Genomic DNA, 24,571 nt, shown 5'->3' on the forward strand with positions numbered 1-24,571 from the left:
AACCCATTAAGAAATGGTCAGACAATATGAATAGACACCTTTCCAAAGACATTCAGATAGCTAACAGACACATAAAGAGATGCTCAAAATCACTCATCATAAGGGAAATACAAATCAAAACCACGAGATACCACCTCAAACCTGTCACAATGGCTAAAATTAACAACACAGAAAACAACAGGGGTTGGCAAGGATACAAAGGGGAACCCTCATGCACTGTTGGTGGGAACGCAAACTGGTGCAGCCATCCTAGAGAACAGTATGGAGGTTCCTCAAAGAGTTAAAAATAGAACTACTCTACCACCCAGCAATTGCACTACTAGGAATTTACCCAAAGGACATAAATACAGATTCGAAGGGGTACATGCAACCCCAATCTTTATAGCAGCATTATTAACAATAGCCAAACTATAGAGAGAGCCCAACTGTTCACTGTTGAAAGGATAAAGAAGATGTGGTATGTATATACAATAGAATATTACCCGCTATCAAAAAAAAATGAAATCTTGTCATTTGCAATGACATGGATAGCGCTAGAAAGTATTATACTAAGTGAAGTAAGTCATTCAGACAATGACAAATACATGTGATCACGCATACATAAAATTCAAGAAAGAAAACATGAACACAGAGGAAAAAAAAGAGAAGGGAAAGAAACTATAAGATACTCTTAACAATATAGAGAACAGGGTTGATGAAGGGAGGTGGGTGGGGGATGGGCTAAAAGGGTGATGGGCATTAAGAAAGGGTACCGTGATGAGCACCGAGTATTGTATGTAAGTGATAAATCCCTGAATTCTACTCTAGAAACCAATAGTGCGCCGCATGCTCACTAACTCAAAATTCTCATATAAAAAAAATTAAAAAAAAATGAACAAATAAAAAGAATCAGACCCTTTAAAAAAATGAACTATGGAACTGCTTGAGACAACAGTACAGAAGAAAAGGTAGAGAAAAGATCCAAGGACTGAGCCCTGAGATACTCCTACATTCAGAGATAAGGAAAAGGCAGATTCAGCAAAAATTAAGAAGTTGAGAATTTGGAAGAAAACCACGAAAGTATTTGTCATGGAAGCCAAATGAAGAAAATACTCCATGACTGCTGATGAGAAGCTGAGTAAGACTGGAAATTGGCTATTGGATTTAGCACTCAGAGGTCGCTGATGATGTTGACAAAAGCTGTTTCCATGGAGTGGTAGGGTGAATACTTAATCACAGCTGGTTCTAAAGAGAAAGGGAAGGGAATCAAAGATGGCAAGTATAAACGACTCTTCTGGTAAGTTTTGCTGTGAAGGGGAAAGAAAGTAGCAAAGAGTTCAAAGATGTGGGAAAAAGTGTTAAGATAAGAGATTTTTACTGTATATATGTATGCTAATGGGAATAATTAGGGTAGGAAGATTAAAGTAACTGCAGAAAAAAGATAATTGTAGGAGTCAGTGCAAAGCTGAAGGTTGGTCTTAGGTGGGAGTAGGAATGGTTCATTCTTAGTAACAGGAAGGAGGGTCTTATGGGTTAAGAGATTTGGTAGTCAGGAGTGAGGAGATACGGAATCTTCTGATTGCTTTCACTTTCTTAGTGAAATAAGAAACAATAGTAATTAGAGTGAGGATGGGGGAGAGGACAACAGTGCTCAAAGATGGAAAGATGCGGAGACTGAAACAGTAAACAGGAGAGACTTCTAGAACTTAACTGATTAGACACAGGAAAATGTGAGAAGAAAAATACAAGGATGGGTTTCTGGTTTAGCAACTGAGCAGATGGTGGAGATGTCTCTCATTCAGATTGAAGGAGCAGGTCTGAGAGGAAAGAGGGGTTTGATTCTGATGTGGAAAATTTTGTGTCTCTGGGACATTCAAGTGGTCATAAGGTCATGAAGCTCAGATGAGAAAACATCAGCTAGAGAAGAAGGTCTGGGAGTCATCAACATGAAGATAGTTGGAAGTGGAAAGGTTTTTTGATTGCTCTTTTCCCTAAGAGACTGGTGATCTGAGATCAGAGCAAGTCTGAAAGAGCTTCTGGGGAAGAATGACAAAACTGATAAGGATCAGGAAATAGCGGGGCTCATCAGGAACCTTAGGAGGCCCAGTGAAATGTGTGGAGTACTTATTTTGAGAGTGGTTCCAGCCCACCACCGCGGAGGCCTCATCCTCACTCCAGACAGCCATGAGAAGCCAAATGTCTGCCGTATCTTCCAGCTGGGTCCTCACTGCAGAGCTCATCTCACTGACCAGCAATGCCCCCTAACCTTCAAGCTCACCTTCTACCTACACACAACACCCTATCCTTGCTTACCTGGTTAACTCCTACTCACCTTTCCTACTCAGATCAGGATGGAATTTCCCTAGAAGACTTTTTTTTTTTAATGATTTTATTTATTTATTTGGGAGAGAGAGAGAGCATGAGAGGAGAGAGGTCAGCAGGAGAAGCAGACTCCCTGCCGAGCAGGGAGTCTGATGTGGGACTCGATCCCAGGACTCCAGGATCATAATCCGAGCCGAAGGCAGTCGCCCAACCAACTGAGCCACCCAGGCGCACCCCTAGAAGCCTTTCTAAACTGCTCCCCCCTACCTCACACTGGCTCCTGCCGGCTGGGGCTGAGGGGTAATCTCTGTACCCAAATAGCCCCTGATGCACCTTATCACAGAATAAAACATACTGCAACTGCATTGTCATCACTGACTTATCTGCCTCTCCCACAAGGCTCAAACAGCTTGGCAGAACCTTTTCATTTTTATAATGTCCACTACTTAGTAGGTGCTCAACATATGTTTGTGAAATGAAGACAGGAAAAAAAGAACTTAAGTCCCAGAAGCAACACAATTCTGCAAGGTCCTGATGGCCCCAGCCTGCAGCACAGCAGAGGCTTCCGGGCATGGAAATCAAGCCACAAAATAGGAAATGTCCCTTTGGTCTCAGCACCTCTCTTCCTCTCAAGAAGAGACCTTGGTATAACCACAGCAAGGAAATACAACCCTTGTTAAAATACATTAACCCTTGTTCCTGTCTTCCCCAAACATGACAGCCAGAAGCAGTGTGTAAAGGCATTTATTGAAAAACTAACATCCTGTTTGTAGAAATCAGTCACTTTCCATTTCCAAGTTCCATCACCTGGACTTTAGAACAGAGTGTGTGGTATTTTTCTGGGCTCAAGGTATAAACTGAAATGGTGTTTAAGAACTTGTCCAGAGGACAGAGCCGGTCAGGGCAACCTTTTGGCACCTGCTCCTGTGGAAGAGACAAAACTCAGCCAGGCCCCTAAGGACCCCAGCCCACTATCTTCCCCTGTGCCCAGAGGTCTGAAAGGTTTGACCCAATGGAGTGCGTATGCACACACAGAGCAGCTGAGAAGGCCCCACCACCTGGTCAGCTTCCAGAGTAGGAACACCATGCCCTGCTTATTGTTACTCAAGAACTGCTTGCAGAGCTGACTGGGGAGACACAGTCACATTACACCCGTAAGCTGGGAGAGCGAAAGGTCTAATCTCTGGGGGGTGCTCTAGCATGTGCCCTAGATAGCAGCCTGCAGTGCAGCCAAAGCCCCCACAACCAACAATGCACACTGCCTCTCAAAGACACCATCATTCACTTTCAAAACAGGCCTCCCAGTCAGGGTGTTACATCCTGACAGAGAGACTCAGGGGAAGAGGAGGGGAGTCCCTTTTCTAGAAGCAGTCTGTAGCAGACATGCCATAAGGCCCAAATCTCAACCTGACACCACAGTTCCAGTTCTGCCGTATCCCTGGTCATGGTTGTGAGTCATTCCATTGGATCTACAGAGCTGACTGTACCAAGGAGATTCCCCTGAGCCCGAGGAGGGGGATTTGGTGCTAAAGCAGATGGATAGGTTGGAGGGAGGGTGCCTAGCTACCACCCAGTTGCACCTCACAGGACTTACCTCTCCGCGGTAATAGAGCTGCACAAACCACTCCTTAGATTGCCTATGCTGGTAGAGTTCCATGGTCAGATCAACAGCAAATGGGGGCCACTTGTGGTCAAAAATCCCCAGGGTGATTAAGAGAGGCATGAGGGTCATATCATGAGCCGCGTAGAGGTACAGCTTTCTGCAAGGAGAAGACAGTCCACAGTCCTTTACCTCAGGACTCTGGAGGCCAGGACACTGCCTGCCTCCTGAGTAAGAAACACTTGACCCGGAAATCAGGTGACATCTAGAAGTCAGTGAGCCTGGTATAAAATTTCTTTGAAAGAGATGGTGGGGGGGAGACATTATTCTCACTCCCATGTTTTTATGAGGAGGGATCCCCACTGGAGTAGCTCTCCTGGTCCCTTCCTGCCCATCTGCTTGTCCACCCACCCACTCGTTCTTCCCCAGGTATGGCTTGGCCCTACCTCTCCCTTCCCTCCTCGGGATCTGCCTGCCTGTGGCAAATGTTCTTCCTATGCTCAGCCATGTGATGAGTTTAGTAGAGCACGCTCTCCTCCTTGTTGGGAAGCTTGTAGTTTGGGGGAATTAAGTTCATTTCAAAGGAATATTAAGAAGCCTGTATGGCCTTCAACATAGTCTCCAAATGGCTTTCATCAGTAAAAATGGAGCCATTTTAATCTTATCTGCCCATCCCCTGTATCTCTCTCTTTGGAAAGATCAAGGATTTTATGTGTTCACTCCTAAACTAGAAGAGTAGCACTAGTATTCTACAGATACAAGGCAAGGGGGGCAAGGCGACAAGGACCGGTTAGGTGCTGAGAGAGATAATGAAGGGCATGGGTACAATCTGCTATTATAAATCTGGCCAAAAAATAAATAAATCTGGCCCAAAGTTCCTGAATGTTCCTATTGCACCTCACCGGCCTCTCCTGTTCTCAGGCTCGTGAGTTTCTAGCTATCATACAATCTCTCTTTCTCATCCGTGGACCATGCTCTGCTCCGTCAGGGCCCAGGACACATAACACTGCAAATCTGTGCCCCTAACTGGGGTTCCAGGCACTACAAAAGTGGCGCTGGACGTTCAGAAGTTACTTCCAACATTTAAAATGCCAGGTGGACATCATACCCTTCTCTACACTCAATGAAGGTGTTCGAACAAAACCATCTATTATGTGTGTCCATGTGACATCATAATCAGCTACTCTTTCACATATGTTCAGTTAGTTAAAAAAAAAAGAAAAGAAAAGAAAAAAAACAAATACAGGCTTTTTCCTGTTAACATAAAAATTTCAAACCATGGTAGGATGGGTGCCACAGAAAGAAAGGTAACAATGTTGTGAATATCTCTGGGACTCCTGGCCTCTTTAACAATTGCACTGTCACCCTGGTTCTTGCCCTCCCTAAAACCAGAATTCCCTCCCCACAGCCAGAGGCCCCTCCTGGCCTCAGCTGCACAAAGTGGAGTTGCTGTGGTAGTACCTGGTTTTGTCTGCTGGAGTGGCAGGGTCCACAACTTTCAGCAGGTTGCTCTCCAGAATATGAAGGAGTGGGCCTACGGCCATCTGAAGGCTTTCCCTATGGCAAGTAAACAACATTGGAGCTGCCAGTGGGCACTGGCATACAGGACCTCAGAAGCCCAATCAGAAAGAGCTGAGAAGATGACAAGAAGTGCATGAGGGACAGCAACAGGCAGGGAGAAATGGCACCTTCAGTTTGAGGGTTCTGTGCACACAGAGACTTCCAACAACAAAAGCACCAGGGCACAGACCTGGTACAAACACGGCTGTAATGGACTGGTACCCGGGATTAGTCATGAAGAACTAGGCCTCCAGGAATAAAAGAACAAAGCTGGGAAGGACAGGCTATTTCAATAATTAATTAATTAATTAATTAATTATTCCAAGAATTACAGAAAGCCCTTAGACAAGCAATCAGAAGGAAGAGCATCCTGAACTCTGCTTCCCAGGGACCAGCCCCTCTTCTCTGGAGTTTGGATGGCAGGGACCCGTCTTATCTATGTGGTGTGACACAGAGCTCAGTGGCAGTGCTCACTTGCAGGGCAGGTGCTGTGGCTTCGCCACTTTCACCCTCCTCTTTGCCACCTTAGGATCACAAGGCAGTTACCGCAACTCCACGCCTGTCATCCCAGTGTTAAAGCAGGGAGCTGTGCTGGCGAGCATCCAAAAGGCTTGGCTTTGGTGCCTCTCCCCTTTGATCAAAGATGAGGAAAACACTTCTTCCAGAATTCCCAGAGCCCAGTCATGGACCAAAGGGAGTGGGGTCACCATGACCGGCTTAGACCAATCCTTCTTTCATGATGACTGGAAATAAAGGATAACCTTTCTAAGTCAAGGAACGCTGAAGCAGTGGATGAGGAGTAGGCAACCAAAGCACATGCAACATATACTTTCCAGAAGAATGTACGTAGGCCAGGCCAAGTTGGGATGGCACTGTGAGGCCTTCTAATTCGTCCCTAAAGAAACATCAGTTTTGCGAAATCAGGGCTAACCGAAATGGAAAGAAGAATCAGATCTTATTTAAAATGCTTTACACGGGGGAGAAAAACTATGGCCATTGTCCAAATCCAAGCCACTTGCCTGTTTTATAAATAAAGTGTTACTGGAATATAGCTGTGCCCAGCTGTTTGTATGTCGTCTATGGCTGCTTCTGTGCCACATGGACAGGGATGAATAGTTGCAACAGATAATGCGTGGATTGAGAAGCTTAAAGTACCTACGCTCTGTGTGTGTGTGTGTGTAGGGGAGGACTGTGTGTGACAATTTAGGTCTGTCTGGTGGGGCTACTTCAAGAACAGATGAAGGAAGGGAGCAAAAATCACAGTGAGTAGTCGCAAGCTGGGTGGCATGGCAGGAGCCTTCTGGACACACTGACACTGAGCAGGAGAGAAGCAGCCAGAGGTTAATCTTACTCTTATGGTACCAGGCCCTGAAAATTCTTGACATGTTAGCTGCTTTTTCCTCCCCAGGACTGATCCTTTTTTTCTCCCCCGGACTGATCCTCTTTTTCCCATAGCCTCCTCTATCAACTTACCTATTCTAAGTGCAAGCCAAATGTTTCTTAACCAATCAAAGAACGTGTTTTCTTTTGTTTCATTTGATAAGAGAGGAACTCCCCTCTGGGAGACAAGAAACGGATCTTCCGAAAACAAAGCCCTAAGTCCCAACAACATAAAAAACACAGGACTGCCAGAAGATCTGGTCTGTGTCCCAGCTCTGCCACATGCTAGCCAAGCCTAGGTGAGAAAGCCCGCATCACCCAGGCCGTCTCTTCGTCTATAAAGGCAGACTCAGCTGTGGTCAGGGATAATGACATTTCCCTCGGAGCGAGATCAGGGAAATGCCTTGTAAGCTGTAGACTGATGAACAAAGTGAGCAGTCAGTAGTCTTCCATCAGCTCTCCCGACCCAAGCCCTTTGAAAGGTAAAGCTAAAGGGGAGGAAGTCAGTGATTTAAGAGAAACTCAGCCGAGTGGTGGCTCCTGGTTCTGTATAACAGCGAACAGAAGCCCCATGGCACCAGTCCCTGCTCCAAAGGCTAAGGACTTAGTGCTGTATCCATTCAGCAGGCCAGCAGAACATAGTGATTTCTACCTCAGCACAGGTAGAGACCCAGCTGGCAGGTGTGAGCAGGCCAGGGGACGCCCCCCGCCCCCACCCCATGCCCACAGGCTGAGAGGCCTGGACAAGCATGATTTGATGCGGGCGGCTGACGAGGCTGCTCACCTGTCTTCCCTCTGCATAACGTACAAGACTGTGTCCACTGCTCTCTGCTCAATCATCCGTGCAAATCTCTGCAGCGTGGGGCAGCTCAGGAGGTTGTGCACCTGAAAGGACCACGGGGACAGTTTTACAAAGAAACACTTCTCGCTCACTGCGCTTGGCAGCTGCTTGTCTTTCACACAACCTTCGGGGGCCCATCTTCTCCTGGGGAGGGACTTAACAGTTCCAAAAGCTACGTCCCAAGGCCCTTCTGAAGCAATTCCTAGAGATCTGAAGGCTCAAGGGGGAGAAAAAGAGCTGTTTTTCCTCCCCTTCTGATGGCTCCCCACCTATTTAAAACATCTGTTTTTTTTAAAACCATAAAATATAATAAAATATAGAGTAAGGAATTCATAAATTTCTACACGACTTTCATTTTCCCCAAAATGGTTTTCTACAAAGTATGCCACGTAAATACTTTATATAAACCCCCTCATCTTATAACCGTATTCCTATTTTACCCACAAGCACAGGACCCTTCTGCCTTCAGGGCACACTGTCATCCTGACAAGAGAGGGAAGGAGGATCCAGGCTACACTGCACCTTTGGGAGTCTGGCTTTTGAATCTGCAGAAGACTTTCACATCGTGTGGTCTTCAATATTTATTAGATGAAAAAAGATTCTAGGCTAAGTAAGTTTGGGGGAAATAGATTTAAAGACTGACCAGCTTTCTTTACTGCTTAGATTCTTTAATATGCTTCAGTGCATATAGACTCTCCAAAAAGTGATATAATACGGATTCCAAAACTTTCAGGCAACCCCCGCTACCCGTCACCCACCCCACCCCTGCCTGCCCAAAATATTCACACTTACATCACCGGTATTCTGGAGAACATGCCTTAAGAAATTCTGATTTAGAGTTAAATATCCATGCGCCTAACCAAATGAGGACTCCTCCCTGATTGTGGCCTAGCCCTCAGTTCCGACAGCCATTCCACTTATAAGTCCTACCACAGCAGCCTCCACCCACTCCCCTCTACCCAGTTCTAACTCAGAAGCCAGCCTGCCTAGGTGCCTATCCCTGACCCCCACCCCCACCCCCAGGGGCTGGAGGAGAACAGTTATCCAACCTGCTCAGCAGCCATATTGTCAAAGAGGCTGAGGAAGTCTACTCCATCATTACTGGTGATGCACATTCCTTCCTTCACCTTTTGCAAATCCTCTGAGATTCCTGGCTGCAAAGAAGCAGCCTGCCTCCGTCCTCTGCAAAAAAATAAAAAGTAATCCTGTATATTGTAGAGTAATACACAGTTTACAAAGCGTATCTCATTCATCAATTGGGATCTCATTCATTCCTCAATAACAAAACATTGGAGTTAGTTGGTATTCCCATTTTATACGAGTCAACTGGGGCTCTAGGAGTTCACATAACCTATGAAAGTAAGACAGCTGTGGTGCAAAAACAATGAATCCTGTTACGCTGAAAAGAAATTAAAAAAAAGAAAGAAAGTAAGATAGCAGAGACTAGGGCCAGAATAAAAGCCTGAATTTCCAGATTCCACTCTAGCATCTTCTTCCATTCCACCAAAAACAATACAACAGCAGCCTAGGTCCGCTTGCAAACAAGCTTCTCTCTCTTCTGTGGAACACATACTTCGGGTGGCCCAGAAATATCTTAACACTGAAAAGTGTCATCAGTCCAAACCAATCTCTTCTGCAAGGCAGCAAATTAGTAAGAGAAGGGAAATCTGTGTCTTCTGCTTGCCAATATGGATTTGTAGTCCAACCACTGACTTAATCACCTTTTACTTAACCTGTTGGTGTTTTCATCTGCCCTCTCTGAGCCCATGATGGTCACAAGGACAATGGTTTCTAAGGCACACCGGGCTCAGGCTGTACATACCATCTCTCAGGCCCGGGATGTGGCTGGAGAGAGCTTGCTGCACCTTCACTATGAGCTTGTCACTGTGAACAGGAGCTTCTTCCTTTCCCGGACAGCAAGGTCAAGCCTTAATGTAAAGCAATCCTTCCCACCCTTATCCACCAACCTGGTAAGCCTCGGCAGGGCCTGAGTTCAGGCACAGGCTGCCAGCGAGAATAAAAGGCTGTCTGTCCCCAACTGGTGAGCAAGGTGCCAGGGCAGTTACCTGGTTCTTTCCCGCAGGCTCCAGCAGTTTTGGTAGTTGGGGTACAAGACTTCTGAGCTTGCCTCATCAGCATGGATGATGATGGGTCCTGGAGGGAAGGTGGGAGCGCAAGCAGGAAGAGGCTTTAGCTTGTTCACCCAGCATCCCCACCCCTGTCTTCTCCTCTCTGCTAGAGGAGGCAGACCATCCAGGTTACTAACTTCAACATGCCCTGGCCTTGCCAACAGGAGCTCTCCTGTGGTCTGAGAAAGACAGAAAGCAAGAAGCAGCCTGTTCTAGCCCCTCCTACTGGGCCACATATAGACTAGAGCAGGCCCAGACCTGGATCGGACTGGCACTTTCCTGACCCGTTCCCAAAGATTCCTGCCTTCAGGCATTCTAACAAAGAACAGGCTATCCCCAACTCTATCAGAACTAGGTGACTTTCCTGCTTTTCAAAGTCCAATCCTCTAGACCAATACGATGACTCAGCACATGATAATGTAAGAAAGGTGACCATAAGGTCACAAGACCTGTCAGCCTCAGAGCCTTGCCCAAAAGGAAAGCCAGGTTTCTAGATGAACTGTCAAGAGACACACATTAGGCTACAAACAAAGTTTCTTATACAGTTGACCCTTGAACAACTGAGGGTTGGGGTCACTGATCTCCCCCTCCAACAGTTGAAAATCCACATATAACTTCTGATTCCCCAAAAACTTAACTACTAACAGCCTACTGTTGACTGAAAGCCTTACTGATAACATAAATAGGTGATTAACCCATCGTTTGTAGATGTATTATACATTGTGTTCTTCCAATCAAGTAAGCTAGAGAGAAGAAAGTGTGATTAAGAAAAACCTAAGAAGAGAAAATACATTTGTAGTTCTGTACTGTATTTATCAAAAAATAAAAAAATAAAATTGTGTGTAAGTAGACTCATGCAGTTTGAATCCATGTTGTTCAAAGGTCAACTGTATACCTTCCAGTAGCTTGCTGCTGCTCAGAGCTTACAAGTATCTTTATCCCCTCCCATCAAGGTGCTCTAACACCTTCCCATGCTTTGCTCTGTGCCAGATATGGCAAGGGCCTGTGGTAGCTTTCCTTTCCACTCAAATCAAGCCTGATCTCTGATGGCAAAAGAAAGAACTTCTATGAGCAGCTCTCTGGAACTCACTGAAGTCAGTATGTGGGGTGGTGAATCTAAACCCCAAAGAGTTGTTGTTCTCAACTGTTGATAGTTAAAACTCCAGTAGCATATGGTAACTTTACCATAATATCAAAATTCAGACACACTTTGTTGAGCAAATGACCAGAGGCCCTCTCCAAATATGTGTGTCCTCTGAACAGCACAGCATAAAGGTGAAGAGTATGGATTCTGGAACCAGACTGCCAGAGTTTGAATCCCTATTCCACCATTTACCAGCTTTGTGGCCCTGGGAAAGTCATTTAGCCTCTCTGTGCCTTAATTCTCTTATCTGTAAATTAGGAATAATATTACCTACCTCATAGGGTTATTAAAAAGAATTAAACAGGTTAGTATACACAAAGCAATTAAAAAAAAGGTTTGATACACGGTCAAATTAGAGTCCCAGGATGTTTGGGTCCAGTGGCTAGTGAGGCTATCACTTCCCTCCCTGTTGGGAATTTGGGGCAGTCTCAGTCTGAGGCCTGCTGGTAAATCAGGCTGCCTCTAAGAAACAGCTTTGCTACTCCAATCATACTTCCGCTGTTTCTGAGGAGAGGACATTTGCCTTTTAGAAGATGGGCAAGCGAAGAGTTTTCAGAAGTCCAGCAGCCTCTAGGAAGTAAGGGCAGCACACTCTGCTCTCTGTTGTCTATGTTCGGCAGACACATGCTGTCTATGTTCGGCATCCAACTGCTGCCGGAATTGGCAGCTGTACGCAACCCAGAGTTGGGTAAGGCCAGCCTCTTCTGGCCTGGAGGTTTCTATTATTTTACATAGTTTATTTTCCTAAAAGCCGACGGAAATTTTATATCTATTTGAGATACTGCTAAAGAAGTGAAGCAAGAACCTTTGCCTTATGGCACCATTTTAGTATTTTAATATCGGTGAGGTCATGTTGATACGAAACTCAGACCGGCAATTAAATGTAAATCTGAATCAAGTACAAATGACAAAATGCAGTTCCATTTGCTAGTCAAAGGGCCTCAAGACATGAGATCCATGAGGGAAAATAATAAATGTGGTCCTCAGTGGTGAAAGGTTGAGTACTATTAGCTGTGATCATTCACGGGTTGAACACGTCAAAACTCCAACTCACTAGACCTTCTCAGTGAGGCGAGACTGAACAGAATACTGTTAATACCATCTGGGTCCGGCTGTGGATTATAACCAAGACCAGAGCAATAGCAGCAGGCTTGGGTCCCAGCTAAGTATCCCTCCTGCCTGCCTTCCTTTTCAGTAGCGTCTTACCTAAGCAAAAAGCCCCAACACTGTTCACAAGACCTGGCTAGGGCTGCCTCATGCAGCCTGTGGAGAAGCCTAAGAGGAGAAGTCAGGAGCCACGGGCACATCAGAGTGGCTGACACATCACTGTAGGTGTGGAGGACAGATGGCAAGGGCAGTGGAAGGCCAGACAAGGGACAGCCCACTACAGTAGGTACAGCATGGAAGCCACATGTGCAGGACAGTAATCAAAGGAACAGCACCAAGGAAGAGGGTGGGGAGGGCTTTGGAAGCAAGAAGAAAGGTCCTCTGGGATAGGGGCTGACTTCTAGACTCCAAACTCGAACCTTCTTTCTGACACTGGAAAAGTCCAGCCAGCAAACACCGGGTAGACTCCAGATTTCGATATATATTAGTGGAACGAACGCTGGAAGAAAAAAAAAAGGCAGAGACATTCATAAAAGGAAGATTCAAGTATATATACTACCCTATCCTACAGAGCACCTAGGAGGCTTTACGATCACATAGGGGGAGCTATGGGGCTGGGAATAATCCTTTATCTCTCTGTGGGATGGCTGCCCCAAGGGACCCAAAAGCCAATGAATGTCACCTCCATCAACCACATGTTCACAGGATCCTATTATACAAGGTAACTGCCCCAAACTATGTTGGGTGAGAACAGGAACCATCTGGGGGGTCAGTATGGGTTTCCTCATGCTTAAGACCTTAAACTGGGTGCAACACCCCTTTTTTGAGTAACTCACAAGACCTCCATTGGATTGAAAGTTGGCGAAAGAAAGGGGATGTCCTCCACATAGTTCTTCCTCAGCCTCTCTCCTAGGGCAAACATCTGCTGCATGCCCACGTTGGTCAGCTGTCCAGCAAACATGCCCCCCTAATGTGGGGCAGAGACATAAAGAAGAACGAAAATACCTCACAGCCTGCTAAACTCAGCCCAGAGAGAACCATGGAAACTTTATAGTGGGCTTCCCAGAGGAGGGAAGCACTGCTCACCTTCAGTTTGGTCTCACGGTATTGAGAGTCGAAAGGACAATGTGGTTTTGGGCCACCAGTGAGATTGGTGACGGTGTAATCAAACTGAGTTTGGGGTGGGACCTCTAGTAGCTGGAGATTCCACTCTGCCTGCTGTGACCACAAAAAACAACACATTGTTTAAAAGGCTCTTGAAACTCAGTAATACCCAGCACCACCTGGAAGACATAGCTGGAATCACCCACAACTTTCCCATGGGAAGGAAAGAAACTTTAGCTCCAATTAAGGGAGGAAAAGACTGTAATTGATTATTCCAGCCGAACCTCGCTCAAGTCCTGTTATTGCTCCACTAGTACTCACTGTTAAGATGTTGTTCTGGCACGAAGCCCAGACTGCAGTAAAGGGGAGAAATGGCCAGAATGCCTGGTATGCAAACACTCGGTGAATGAATGAACAAACAAATGAATGAGCATAATATAATCTCAGTGAGCATATACTTGTAAGAATTTTTTAGGAATCAACCCCATGCAGGCTTCTACGGCTCCCCACCCTTAAAGGCTCTACTCAATGTCCCTTCTAACTACCACCTATTTCCCTTCCTTTCATCCAATTTCTCAAACAAGTAGTTGCCCCCAAGAAACCTTCACTTCTTCACCATCTTCCTTTTCTCCTTGCAATGCGGCTCCTGCTCCACTGTACTATAATGGCTTCCAAACATCACCAGTAGCCACAGGTCTCAGAGCTCCATGAAACTCTTACATTCATTGAGTCAGATGTGATGACTTCAATTTAAAAACAAAAGTCTTTTCTTCTTCCCATATACCAGCTCCTCTTCTCAACATACTACGTCACTCACAATGATGCCATAATTCTGCTAGGCCCCAAAACTCAAACTTCCAGCTCTCCCCTACTGCTTTACCAGCCATGCACTAGACTCTGTTGATCACTGGCTAGAAATAAGTCACTCCCAAAGGTCCTTCTTTTTTGTCAGAGTGTAAAACCTAATTACACAGATTATCTACCCCCCTCCATGAATCTTGTTAAGCCACTTCCATCATATCAATAGCTTTTTCCCAATGTTTCAAGAGATATAAACACCTGGCCACTTGGCCTTCCACAACTTCTATACCTTGGCCCAGCCCCTGTCCCCAGCTGTACTGTCACTATGCCTCTCTCCTCTCCAAACCAGACCATACTCATTGCTTCCTCTGCATCTTCTTTTAGCTTGCTTCCCTTGCTTGGACAGATTCCTGTCCCTACTGCCCATCCAGCTTCTCTTCAAGGTCCAATGATAGCTCAAGTCTTACTTTCCATCACGGACTACTCCAGCTTTTAGCATGTTGTCTTCTCATCTGAATTACTACAGCGCTTAAAATCACAAGAATAATATTTAACTCTATTCCCCACCACTTTGTTTTGTTTTAAAACTAACATCTGAAAACTTAACTCTGTCATGGATCATCATATTTATCTTGGCCCCTCCCAGAAACAGCCCAGAAGAACACCACTGGGAATCCCAGGTTCCTTTCAGGAAGCCCTCCATTCTTTCAAAAGGCACTGTCTCACTCCCACCTGCAGCCAGGTGTTACAGCAACTGATATCAGAAGATTGGGTGTTCAGAACACAGACCTTCTTTCTTCCCACTGTCTTTTACTCGTGGCTCCTTTCAAAGTTCTGATCCTATAACTTCCCTGCATAAACCCATTAAGGGCTCACAAGGGCCTCTGCCCCTCCCTCTGTCTCCTCACCATTTCTTCCCAGTCCTACAGACTTAGTCTCTAACCATATAACTTTGTCTCCAATTCACCAATCCTCACCCTTCCTGGCCTTTCAACCGCATGTTTCTTCTACGTGAAATTTTCCTTTTCCTTTCGTCTGGAAAGATTTCTGCTCATTCCACAAGATGGCTTCAATGCTGCCAGAAGCTGTGACCATGTCCCACGCTCTCAATGCAGCCTCAGTGGCCCTTTTTGGTAGCCTTTACCAAACTGGATTAGAAGAGTTCCTTTACTACTAGTCTGTCCTGTTCAGTAGTCCTGCTCTGAGAACGGAGATGAGGTTGTCTATTACTCCTGCATTTTGAAAGCCTAGCAAAGGGCTTGGCACACAGTAGGTAAAATTAACAACTCCCGACCTTGTGGAAGACACAAAGACGGAGATAACAGGACCCTGCCTTTTCTGGGTTTTTAGGTCGGTAGAGACAGCGAGCTATGAATATAAATGATAGCACTAAAATAAACTATGTCCTACAAGAAACCAGATGAAGACCACTAGTAGCTCAAAGACAAGAAAGACCTTCTCTCCTGGCTGGGAATTCAAGAAGTTTCACGAAAGAATGGCCTTTGAAGTAAAGAGGATTTAGACAAGCAAAGATGTGGACTTGAGAATGAGAGGTAGGTAAGGAGAGGGTGGTATTCAGAATTCCAAAATCAGTAGAAGTTTGAGCAAAACAGAGATGGTGAAGAATGCATATAGGAAAGAAGTGGTTTGGTTTGCCTCAACCTGGGAGCAGTTTTCAGATTTTTTTTTTTTTTAAGATTTTATTTATTTATTTGACAGAGAGAGATCACAAGTAGGCAGAGAGGCAGGCAGAGAGAGAGAGAGGAGGAAGAAGGCACCCTGCTGAGCAGAGAACCCGATGTGGGACTCGATCCCAGGACCCGGAGACCATGACCGGAGCCGAAGGCAGCGGCTTAACCCACTGAGCCACCCAGGTGCCCCTTCAGATTTTTTCATTAGCAAATACCAAATAGAATTTGACTTTAGTTTTCCATATAAAAAGCCAAAAAATGGAGTTCCTCCAGTTGAAGTAGGAGTGGGAGTACAGAGCCCCAGCCACTAGGCATCTCTCTAGATTACAGGCTCCAAAGAACAGTTTGAAAACCAACAGCCTAGATCATTACTGGAATGGGAAGACTGATGCAGAAGCCAATTTCAAGATGTCTGCAATGGAGCTGATGAGGGCCTAAGGCCTCATCTAGGGCAGTAGGAATAGAAGGGGTAGATGCAAGACATGTGAGTCAAACCTGGCAAGTGAATCCATCAAATTTTATCTGGGGCCTATGTTGGTAGGTGAATGAGAAAGAATAAAGAAAAAACTTCCTTTGATTTTAAGCCTGGGTGTCTAAGGTGACAAGACATCCTCCATGACTAAAAACTAAGACCAACTCAGAAGACAGGTGACACAATAGCCAAACTATGGAAAGAACCTAGATGTCCATCAACAGATGAATGGATCAAGAAGATGTGGTATATATACACAATGGAATACTATGCAGCCATCAAAAGAAATGAAATCTTGCCATTTGCGACAACATGGATGGAACTAGAGCCTATCATGCTTAGCAAAATAAGTCAAGCAGAGAAAGACAACTATCATATGATCTCCCTGATATGAGGAAGTGGTGATGCAACATGGGGGCTTAAGTGGGTAGGAGAAGAATAAATGAAACAAGATGGGAATAGGAGGGAGACAAACCATAAGTGACTCTTAATCTCACAAAAGAAACTGAGGGTTGCTAGGGGGAGGGGGTTTGGGAGAAGGGGGTGGGATTATGGACATTGGGGAGGGTATGTGCCTTGGTGAGTGCTGTGAAGTGTGTAAACCTGGTGATTCACAGACCTGTACCCCTGGGGATAAAAATATATGTTTATAAAAAATAAAAAATTAATTAATTAAAAAAAAAAAAAAAGAAGACAGGTGACATGCTGAGTCCAGTTTTGGACATTTTAAGTTTGAGGTACCTCCTTTATGTTCCCAGGGCTTCTAGCGTATTCCCATAATTGGAATCTCTTTTTACTCTCCTTCAGCATATCTCTTTTACAGCCAATGCTGAATTATCCAATCTTGTAAGTCCAATGTTTAGTCCAGGTCCTCACACCAAGTCCACAGGGCCTAGTCAGCCTCACTGTGAAATCTCCTGGGGCGCCTGGGTGGCTCAGCTGGTTAAGCATCTGAATCTTGACTTCGGCTCAGGTCATGGTCTCAGAATCTGGCTCCTCACTCAGCAGGGAATCTGCTTGAGATTCTTTCTCCCTCTCCCTTTGCCCCTCTTCCTGTTCATACCCTCTCTCAAATAAATAAATAAATCTTAAAAAAAAAAAAAAAAAAAGAAAGAAAGAAAAGAGAGAGAGAAAAATCTCCTCTTGTTAAGGACATCAGTCAACAGAGGATCTTTGCTGTTTCCCAGGAGATAACTCCTGGAAATCTAGGTCATGTCAAATCTGCGGTACATGTTTTCAAAATTTTAACAGATGATACACCAGTTCTATACATGGTGTCTACCCCATATACACACTCTCACTCTTGTTCTGGCTCTTCAGCTTCCAAGTTAGTGGCAAAGGCTAACTTTATAATTTTACTTACTTATTTATGCCCCATTTTTAAAAGAACATAAAGTAGATGATAGCAAGACCTAAAATATAGTAAAACAACCAATTCAGGGTGAGCGAGAAAGACAAAAGCAAACAAGTATAGGGACAAAAAAATTGGACATAAGAATAATGTATCTCCAAAACATAGACTATAAAGATCCTTATGCTTAATTGTAGGTGGGCCAAAGATTCAGCACTAAGCCTTCTGGCTTTTATGTAAAGCAGAAATTCGATCAGCTAGACAAGCCTAAAGATAAAAGCAAGACAACTATTCGGGAGAAGCACACCATTTCTAATGCTAACAGACAAATTCCTCCCAAGGGTCCTTGGGAGGATAGAGTAATATAATGAAGTATCACAGCAATGAGTTCTGTGGGATTGTTTCTCAGTTTCCTCAACACAGAATGATGGGATCTCACCAAAGCACATTTCTGTGAAGACAATACTATACTGGGATTGATATGCCACATTCCAAAGGTAAAAGAAAAAAACCTACATAAAACTAAGCAAAACCCTTCTGGGTGTAGATTTTAGAATAAAGCAATGGTTTTAAACCTTGGCTGCACACTGGCATCATGAAAAAAGATTTTAAAAAGAAACTAATGCCTGAGCCCCATCCTGAGCTCATCACATCTGGATCTCCTGGGGTGGGGCCTCAGCTCTTTTAATGCTACCTAGTCCAGATAATTCTAAAGATTCACCAGAGAGGCTGTTGCCATGTCTGCATGCTCTGGGCCAATTAAATCTCTAGGAGGGAGACCTGGGCCTTAGCGTTTTAAAGCTCCCCAGTTGAATCCAATGTCCTGCCAAGAACAAGTTAAGAACACTATTCTAGAATAATGAATGGACCCACTGGCATATCCTTCACGCACTGCTTCCTGAATACTGCTTCTTAGCTGAGCTTCGGGTAAGTATTAAGTAACAGTAAGACTGTCAATATACTTTCCACCTTGCCTACATTATCAAGTAAATAGGAACCCAAGTTCCTTTATCAATAGTAGAGTTGAGCTAAGTTGAACTTTGTTTCTTTTTTTTTTTTTTTTTTTTTTTTTAAAGATTTTATTTATTTATTTGACAGAGAGAAATCACAAGTAGACGGAGAGGCAGGCAGAGAGAGAGGAAGGGAAGCAGACTCCCTGCTGAGCAGAGAGCCCGATGCGGGACTCGATCCCAGGACCCTGAGATCATGACCTGAGCCGAAGGCAGCGGCTTAACCCACTGAGCCACCCAGGCGCCCTGAACTTTGTTTTATAAAAAACTGAGGAACCTGCCTAAGTTGGAGGCCATCTTGCCTAGAGGTGAGCTGAGGGAACTCTGAAAGTAGGGCCTCATTTATCTTGTCAATGTGTACTTGGATCTAACCTAATAATCAGAAAAAAGAGCCAATCAAGTTCCAGAGCTTTATTTCCCAAGCACTGCTAGAGGAAGACAAGTCAACTGCCACTGAAGCCAAAGAAAACAACTCAATAAGACATCTAATTTTAGGGACACCTGTCTGGCTAACACCAGACACCAGTGAAGCATCTGTCTTCGGCTCAAGTCATGATCCCAGGGTCCTGGGATTGAGTCCTGTGTCGGGTGCTCTGTTCAGGCGGGAGTCTGCTTCTCTCTTTCCCTCTGATCCTCCCCTCTCTTTGTGCTCTTTCTCTCTCTCTCAAATGAATAAATTTTAAAAACTTTTAAAAAACCTAATTTTAGACAATGCTACTTTCTGAAGATTTGCGAGATAACTGAATGAAGTGACTTGTCACTTTTGTTCATCTATAAACCAGTCACAAGTCTGGAGACATCTACCAAAGGCAGTTGTAGTTTCAGAATTGTTGCCAGGTAGTCCTTCTAACTACAGTTAATAGCAGAAGCAGATTAGAAAATCCCAGTAACAACCTCTACCAAACTGGATCTTGAAAAGAAAATCGGAGAGAAAACATCCAGAAACAAATTACAGGAAGCTGATGACACCTGCTCACAGCCCAAATTGAAAGAGGCTTGGTTCCACCCCCGGCTTTTATGCATACAACTTTTAGGAGATAATCAAAGATGTCTAATGCATTTGCCTGAAGTCTGAGAATGTGAACAGGCAGGAGAGGTAATGTGCCTTCCCTAACTGCAAAGCAAGGCCATGGGCTCAGATGCTTCTTATTTTGTGGCTACACAGACAGAAGATGAATGAAGATGGCATTCTATCTTAGCTACAAACTGCCCCTTCCAACATAATGGCAGAAGGTACCCATCACACATATACCGGCTCAGGATAAAGTCCTGTAAGAATCTAAATCTTTCTCAGCCCCTTAAGGGAGTATATATATACTAGGTCTAAGCCTAGACATTCAGACTTTTATTGTCCTGCTACCACTGATAACTTTGTTTTTTAACATGAGTCTTTTACCTCTATATTATTTTCCAGTTTCTGTAACAAGAATAAATGGAGAAGAGAGTGCAAATGAGACAAGCTATGTACAAAAATCATCAGGAAAATTTAGTGACCCAATACAAAAAGGCAGAGTAAGGGATTGAAAAAGCATCAAAAAGAAAGGAAGGAAGAGGGGTGGGGGAAGGAAGAAGAGGAAAAAAGAAACTCCAATACCAAAAAGTGGATACTAGATACTCCAATACTAGAAAGTGGTAGAGCCATTCAGAAAGACTAACTTAGAAATCTGATAATGGAATTAACTGCCTGCCAAAATTTATTTATTTATGTGGTAAGACCTTTACAAGTTTGAGTTCATGTCTGACCAGCTTTAAAAGCTGGATTTTCCATTGTACAGTGTGAGAACACAATCCTAAGGGTTTCTGGAAACCAATTATGATCATGAAAAGTATGCCAAATAACAGGTTTAGACGTCTGCTGAACTTGCTCCAACATTAACCTGGAGGACTAATAATGCAAAAGCACTCCACAGTTAAGTGTTACAGTCAAGGGGCCTGAGGATTTTAGGTTGCCTCTTTATCATCACTGGGAAGCCAGAATTCTTCAATTACAGGCCTGCCTGGTATCAAAGGTCAGAGACCTTCACTGCTTCTCCCCAAAAATCAAAGCCAGGAAGGTTAATCACTTGAAAAAAACTAATTATTTGTGTTTTAATCATAATTATCCTGACCAAATCAGGTAGATTTTAAGACATTATAGCCACAAGACTAGCCAATTAAAAATGCTTACCTACCTGAAATCCCTTCCATAAGAGTTTTAGAAACCCAAAATAGAAAAGGAGAGCTCCCAGATATAGCACTTACTACAAAAAAAAAAAAGCAGCCTTCAAGGGATCTCAAATGGTCTCCAGCAAACCCTAAGAGAAAGCGGCTGTAAAAATTTGTTTCCAAAGGTGCTGAGCTCTGTTACCCACTGTGACCCCTGCTCCCAGTTACATTGGTTCCTGCCATAAAGGCTCCTGCAATTCTTGACAACCTTCAAAACAGTCACACAGAAACGCACTACACCTTCGTTCTCAAGTTCACCCCAGTATCTGTTAAAATACAGAATCTCAGGCCTACCTCACACCTGCTGAACTGGAATCCTCATTTTAACAAGATCCCTGGGCGCTTTAATAAGCACCTAAGTGTCACCAGCTGTGCTACACCATAGCCATCAAAGCCACAAATGGAAGTTCCAGGGCTGCCTTACACATGGAGGGTCCTAAGAGGTAAGAGGGCTAGCAGTACCAGGCCAGCAACGCTTCTGCTCAAGAGCTGAGGGCGGAACTGGCTACTGCAGTTTTCCCTTGGTCTGGACCCTGCCAGAATCCAGCTCAGTGAAGGTAAATCTCCAAAGATGAGTGTTCAGGTCGTCTGGTCTGCCCGGGTCGACCACGAGGTCCTTGCCCCCACCAACCCCTGCCCAGGCCAACCTCTCACCTGCTCCTCCTGCGGGAGCGGCTTGAGAGGGCTCCGAGCCCCGTGTCGGAACACGACCTGCACCATTTTCAACTCCAGCTGACTCCGGTCGACGGGATGCTGGTTCTCCGCCCTGCGCGGCTCGGCGCGGGCCGTCCGCCGCTGGTGAACGCAGTAAGCCAGCGAGGTCAGGAAGCCCACCGGCGCCCACATGCGCACGCTGAACACACCGCCGATCATGGTGGAAGCCCCCGGGCGTGAGGCTGCAGAAGGCGAATACAAACTTTGCTCTCGCGCCGGGGCTCAGCGGCCGCCCCCGAGTTCCCGGGAACCCGCCGGAGCGCACATCCAGCGACTGCAGCGACTCCCGGCCCTAAGGGAGACCCCCAAGTGGGAGAGTGGTGGGAGAAGCGGCGGTGGGAAAAGCGAGGACTCCCTGGGAGTTTTAACGCGGGTCGGGGTTGGCCGCTCCCGCCGCAGACCCGGCAGGGGGAAGCTCAGCTCCGAATCTTTCACCTTCTGGGGAACCTTAAACTTGGAATCCAAGTTTGGCCTTCAGGGCTCCGAAGGGACGGGAACCAGCCCTGAGTTCCTCGGCCGCAGACTCCACGAACACAGACGACTACGCTCCACTTTTTTGTCCGCAAGCTCCCACACACCTCTTCCCCCACCCAAGGACTCGTCCCAAGAGGATCCGCGCATGGGAGCATGGGAAAACGAGTGCCGCGGTGACGCCTGTTTGGAGAGTCTGAGTTCTGAGAACTACAACTCCCTCAAGGCTGCGCGCGGCGGACACCGCCTCCACCGCCCCCCCCCCTCCGCCCCCGCTCCCTTTAGAGGTGTTTCGTAGCCCGGGACAGTGGACCTCGCTTCTTAGCACCAGCAGGGCAAGTCAAGGACTGGTGGCCAATGTAGTAGGAGTGAATCCGCCAGTTTCCCTGGCCCATAGGGTAGGACAAGTGAAGACTGGGGTAGAACTGGGTGGCAAAGGGGAGTAATTTAAGGTGTGTAGATTTTCTTGAAGTCCTGGAAGGTCGCTGAAGCTAAGAGCCCCAACACCAGTTTACCGAGTGATGATTATTTGCGAAGGGCAGCACTAGGCATTTTATATTTAATCTTCACTTACTACACCCCTTCTAAGTTTAAAGAGGCCTAAACTGTCGCAAACATGTAGAACTTTAAGCTCATTGATGTGTTCACTCATATCCACAGTATTTCTTGTGGAATAATCCAGGTCTTGCCTGTGGGTGTCTAGTGACTAAACAACCCATAGGTGCCTGTTGGTCTGGTTTCTCTTGCGTGTAGGCTTGCTTGAAGCCTGCATTCCAGATCTTTGCAACAAACAGGGCACAATGGAACCAGCCATGCCTATCTGAAGGCAAAGGTCAGGTTGAGAGGAGGGACATTTGTGAAAAGAGTCTGAATGTATGTCCTCTAATGAGTTCTTAAAACCTTCTAAATTCTAGTCCTGGATCAAACTGGACCAAACTTGAAGACAACATAAAACATAATTATGGAGTACAACTCTTGCCCGGGGTCTAAACTTGTTCACCGAGATAGAATGTTATGAATGCCCTACTGTGGGGAAAGGATCATTTTGGAACACTGCACATTGTCACAGCTTTCCCACTAGCCTAGCCCATGGACAGACTCACTCTTTAGAGTCTTACTGTGCATACTGATGTGATTACAAACTGAAAACTGTTTTTCTGTAGCCTAAATAAGGCGTCAAGAGTTTCAGACAACAGTGCTTCAGAGCCCATGTGATGAAATGTAATCCCAGTGGTTAGAGAGAGCTGTTTTCAACAGTTTGGCAGAAACATGGTACAACTTTTGTGCAGAAGGGCCCTGAGCCCTGGGAGTTTTAGCACACCAGAGCAGCTTCAAGGTGATGTAACACTGGCATCCGGGTGCCAGTACCTTCGGCAGGAATTGACAGGCAACCCAGGTCTGCACCCTGCACTCTGGCAGCCTCAGCATAAATTTGTCAAGCATTACGAGCAGCACCTCTGACCTGTATGAGCAACAGCAGCGGCTTGTCTGGATAGGACATGTATGTGTAGTGGGGTAACAGTGCTGGTGATGTCTCAGCAGCAGATCTCTGCAGGAAGCCAGAGCAGGTAAGTTGGAAAATGACAGATTCCATGTGGTAGTTGAGAGTACTGTTTGTCGGCACATAGGAGACAACCACTGGGGAGTCCTGTAAATATTGAGTAAGTGGTGTGTGGTGGTGCTGGGAGTGTGGATAAACGGCAGTTTAAAGGAAAGGCTAGAAATCCCAGGAGAGGAGAGAGGAGGTGGACGAACTGAACTACTGTTTTTGTCCCTGGTTTTGCCATCATGGAGGGATATCTTGGGAAACCAGCCTCCTCCCACCAAATTGTGTACAGAGAGTCGCTTTTAATATGATGCCAAAACTTGGTTTTAATCGTGAGATTAGATAAGAAACAACCACATTTGCTGCTTTATCTGCAGTCGTGAGCACGGTGCCTGGCTTATAGCAAGTATTGCATAAATACTTGCTGAATGAAACTGTAGGATATATCACAGGAATGTTGTGGAGGACATTGTCCGTTTCATTGCTTTTTGCCTCCTATATAAATCTCCTCCTGAAAAATGTCTTTTAGAGAAATGTGTTAGCATTAGAACAAGCATTAAAAAAAGATGAAGATTACTTTTCCTTCATTTTTGCCTTAGTTGCAGAAAGCTCGAAGCCTAATTTCAAACCTAACCTATGGCAAATATTTAGGACCTAATGGCCAGTATAACTGTGGTCTTCTCTTCCAGGGTATCACCCTGGATTGGAAGGATGCCAAGGAGGAGAAGGTCAGTTAGGAGGTTGTTGAAGCATTCTGGGTGTGGGTTAACAAGAGAGAAAAGGAGGAAGGTGTTCCCGGCTTGGGCAGCTTGCAGAGGATGCCATTCACCTAGAAGGAGGCTGAGTGGAAGTTACCAAGGTATATATGTTATAAGGGACTTGTGAGGCATCTAAGTAGAAATGCATTCTACATAATTGATTATGTGGGTCAGGAGCTCAGAATGAGTTGGACTAAGAACTATACATGGAACTTTTCTGCACTTAGTTATTAATTGAAACAATAGGCATGGATAAGATTCTTGGGATGAGTGGGGAGAGAAAAAGAGGAGGCTAGGACAGGACTCTAGGAGCCCACCATTTAAGGGAAGGGCAGAGGGAAAGAAACCTGAGAAGGAGAGTGGGAAAGAGCAGCACAGAGATGGGG

The 24,571-nt window shown here is 45.3% G+C and overlaps 1 protein-coding gene across 4 annotated transcripts; it reads right to left on the minus strand.

Moving 5' to 3' along the window:
• Positions 1-3,029: 3,029 nt before the first annotated feature.
• On the minus strand, positions 3,030-22,037 carry ACP6 (acid phosphatase 6, lysophosphatidic). 4 transcript variants are annotated; one of them, XM_059136724.1, is made up of 11 exons: positions 21,846-22,037; positions 21,351-21,592; positions 13,149-13,277; positions 12,899-13,029; positions 12,482-12,561; positions 9,749-9,836; positions 8,732-8,864; positions 7,626-7,726; positions 5,363-5,458; positions 3,896-4,061; positions 3,030-3,225 (listed from the first exon to the last, which is right to left on the minus strand). In XM_059136724.1, the coding sequence occupies exons 2-11, from the start codon at positions 21,567-21,569 to the stop codon at positions 3,082-3,084; spliced, it is 1,287 nt and encodes a 428-aa protein (XP_058992707.1). In that variant the 5' UTR covers positions 21,570-21,592; positions 21,846-22,037; the 3' UTR covers positions 3,030-3,081. The 4 variants fall into 4 exon arrangements, with proteins under 4 accessions (XP_058992707.1, XP_058992705.1, XP_058992706.1 ...); XM_059136722.1 differs by having other exon boundaries at positions 13,149-13,280; positions 21,846-22,036; XM_059136723.1 differs by having other exon boundaries at positions 13,149-13,280; positions 21,351-22,036.
• Between the last annotated feature and the right edge of the window lie 2,534 nt (positions 22,038-24,571).

The sequence above is a fragment of the Mustela lutreola genome, chromosome 10 (genome assembly GCF_030435805.1).
Source record: "Mustela lutreola isolate mMusLut2 chromosome 10, mMusLut2.pri, whole genome shotgun sequence".
NCBI classification, from domain to species: Eukaryota; Metazoa; Chordata; class Mammalia; order Carnivora; family Mustelidae; genus Mustela; species Mustela lutreola.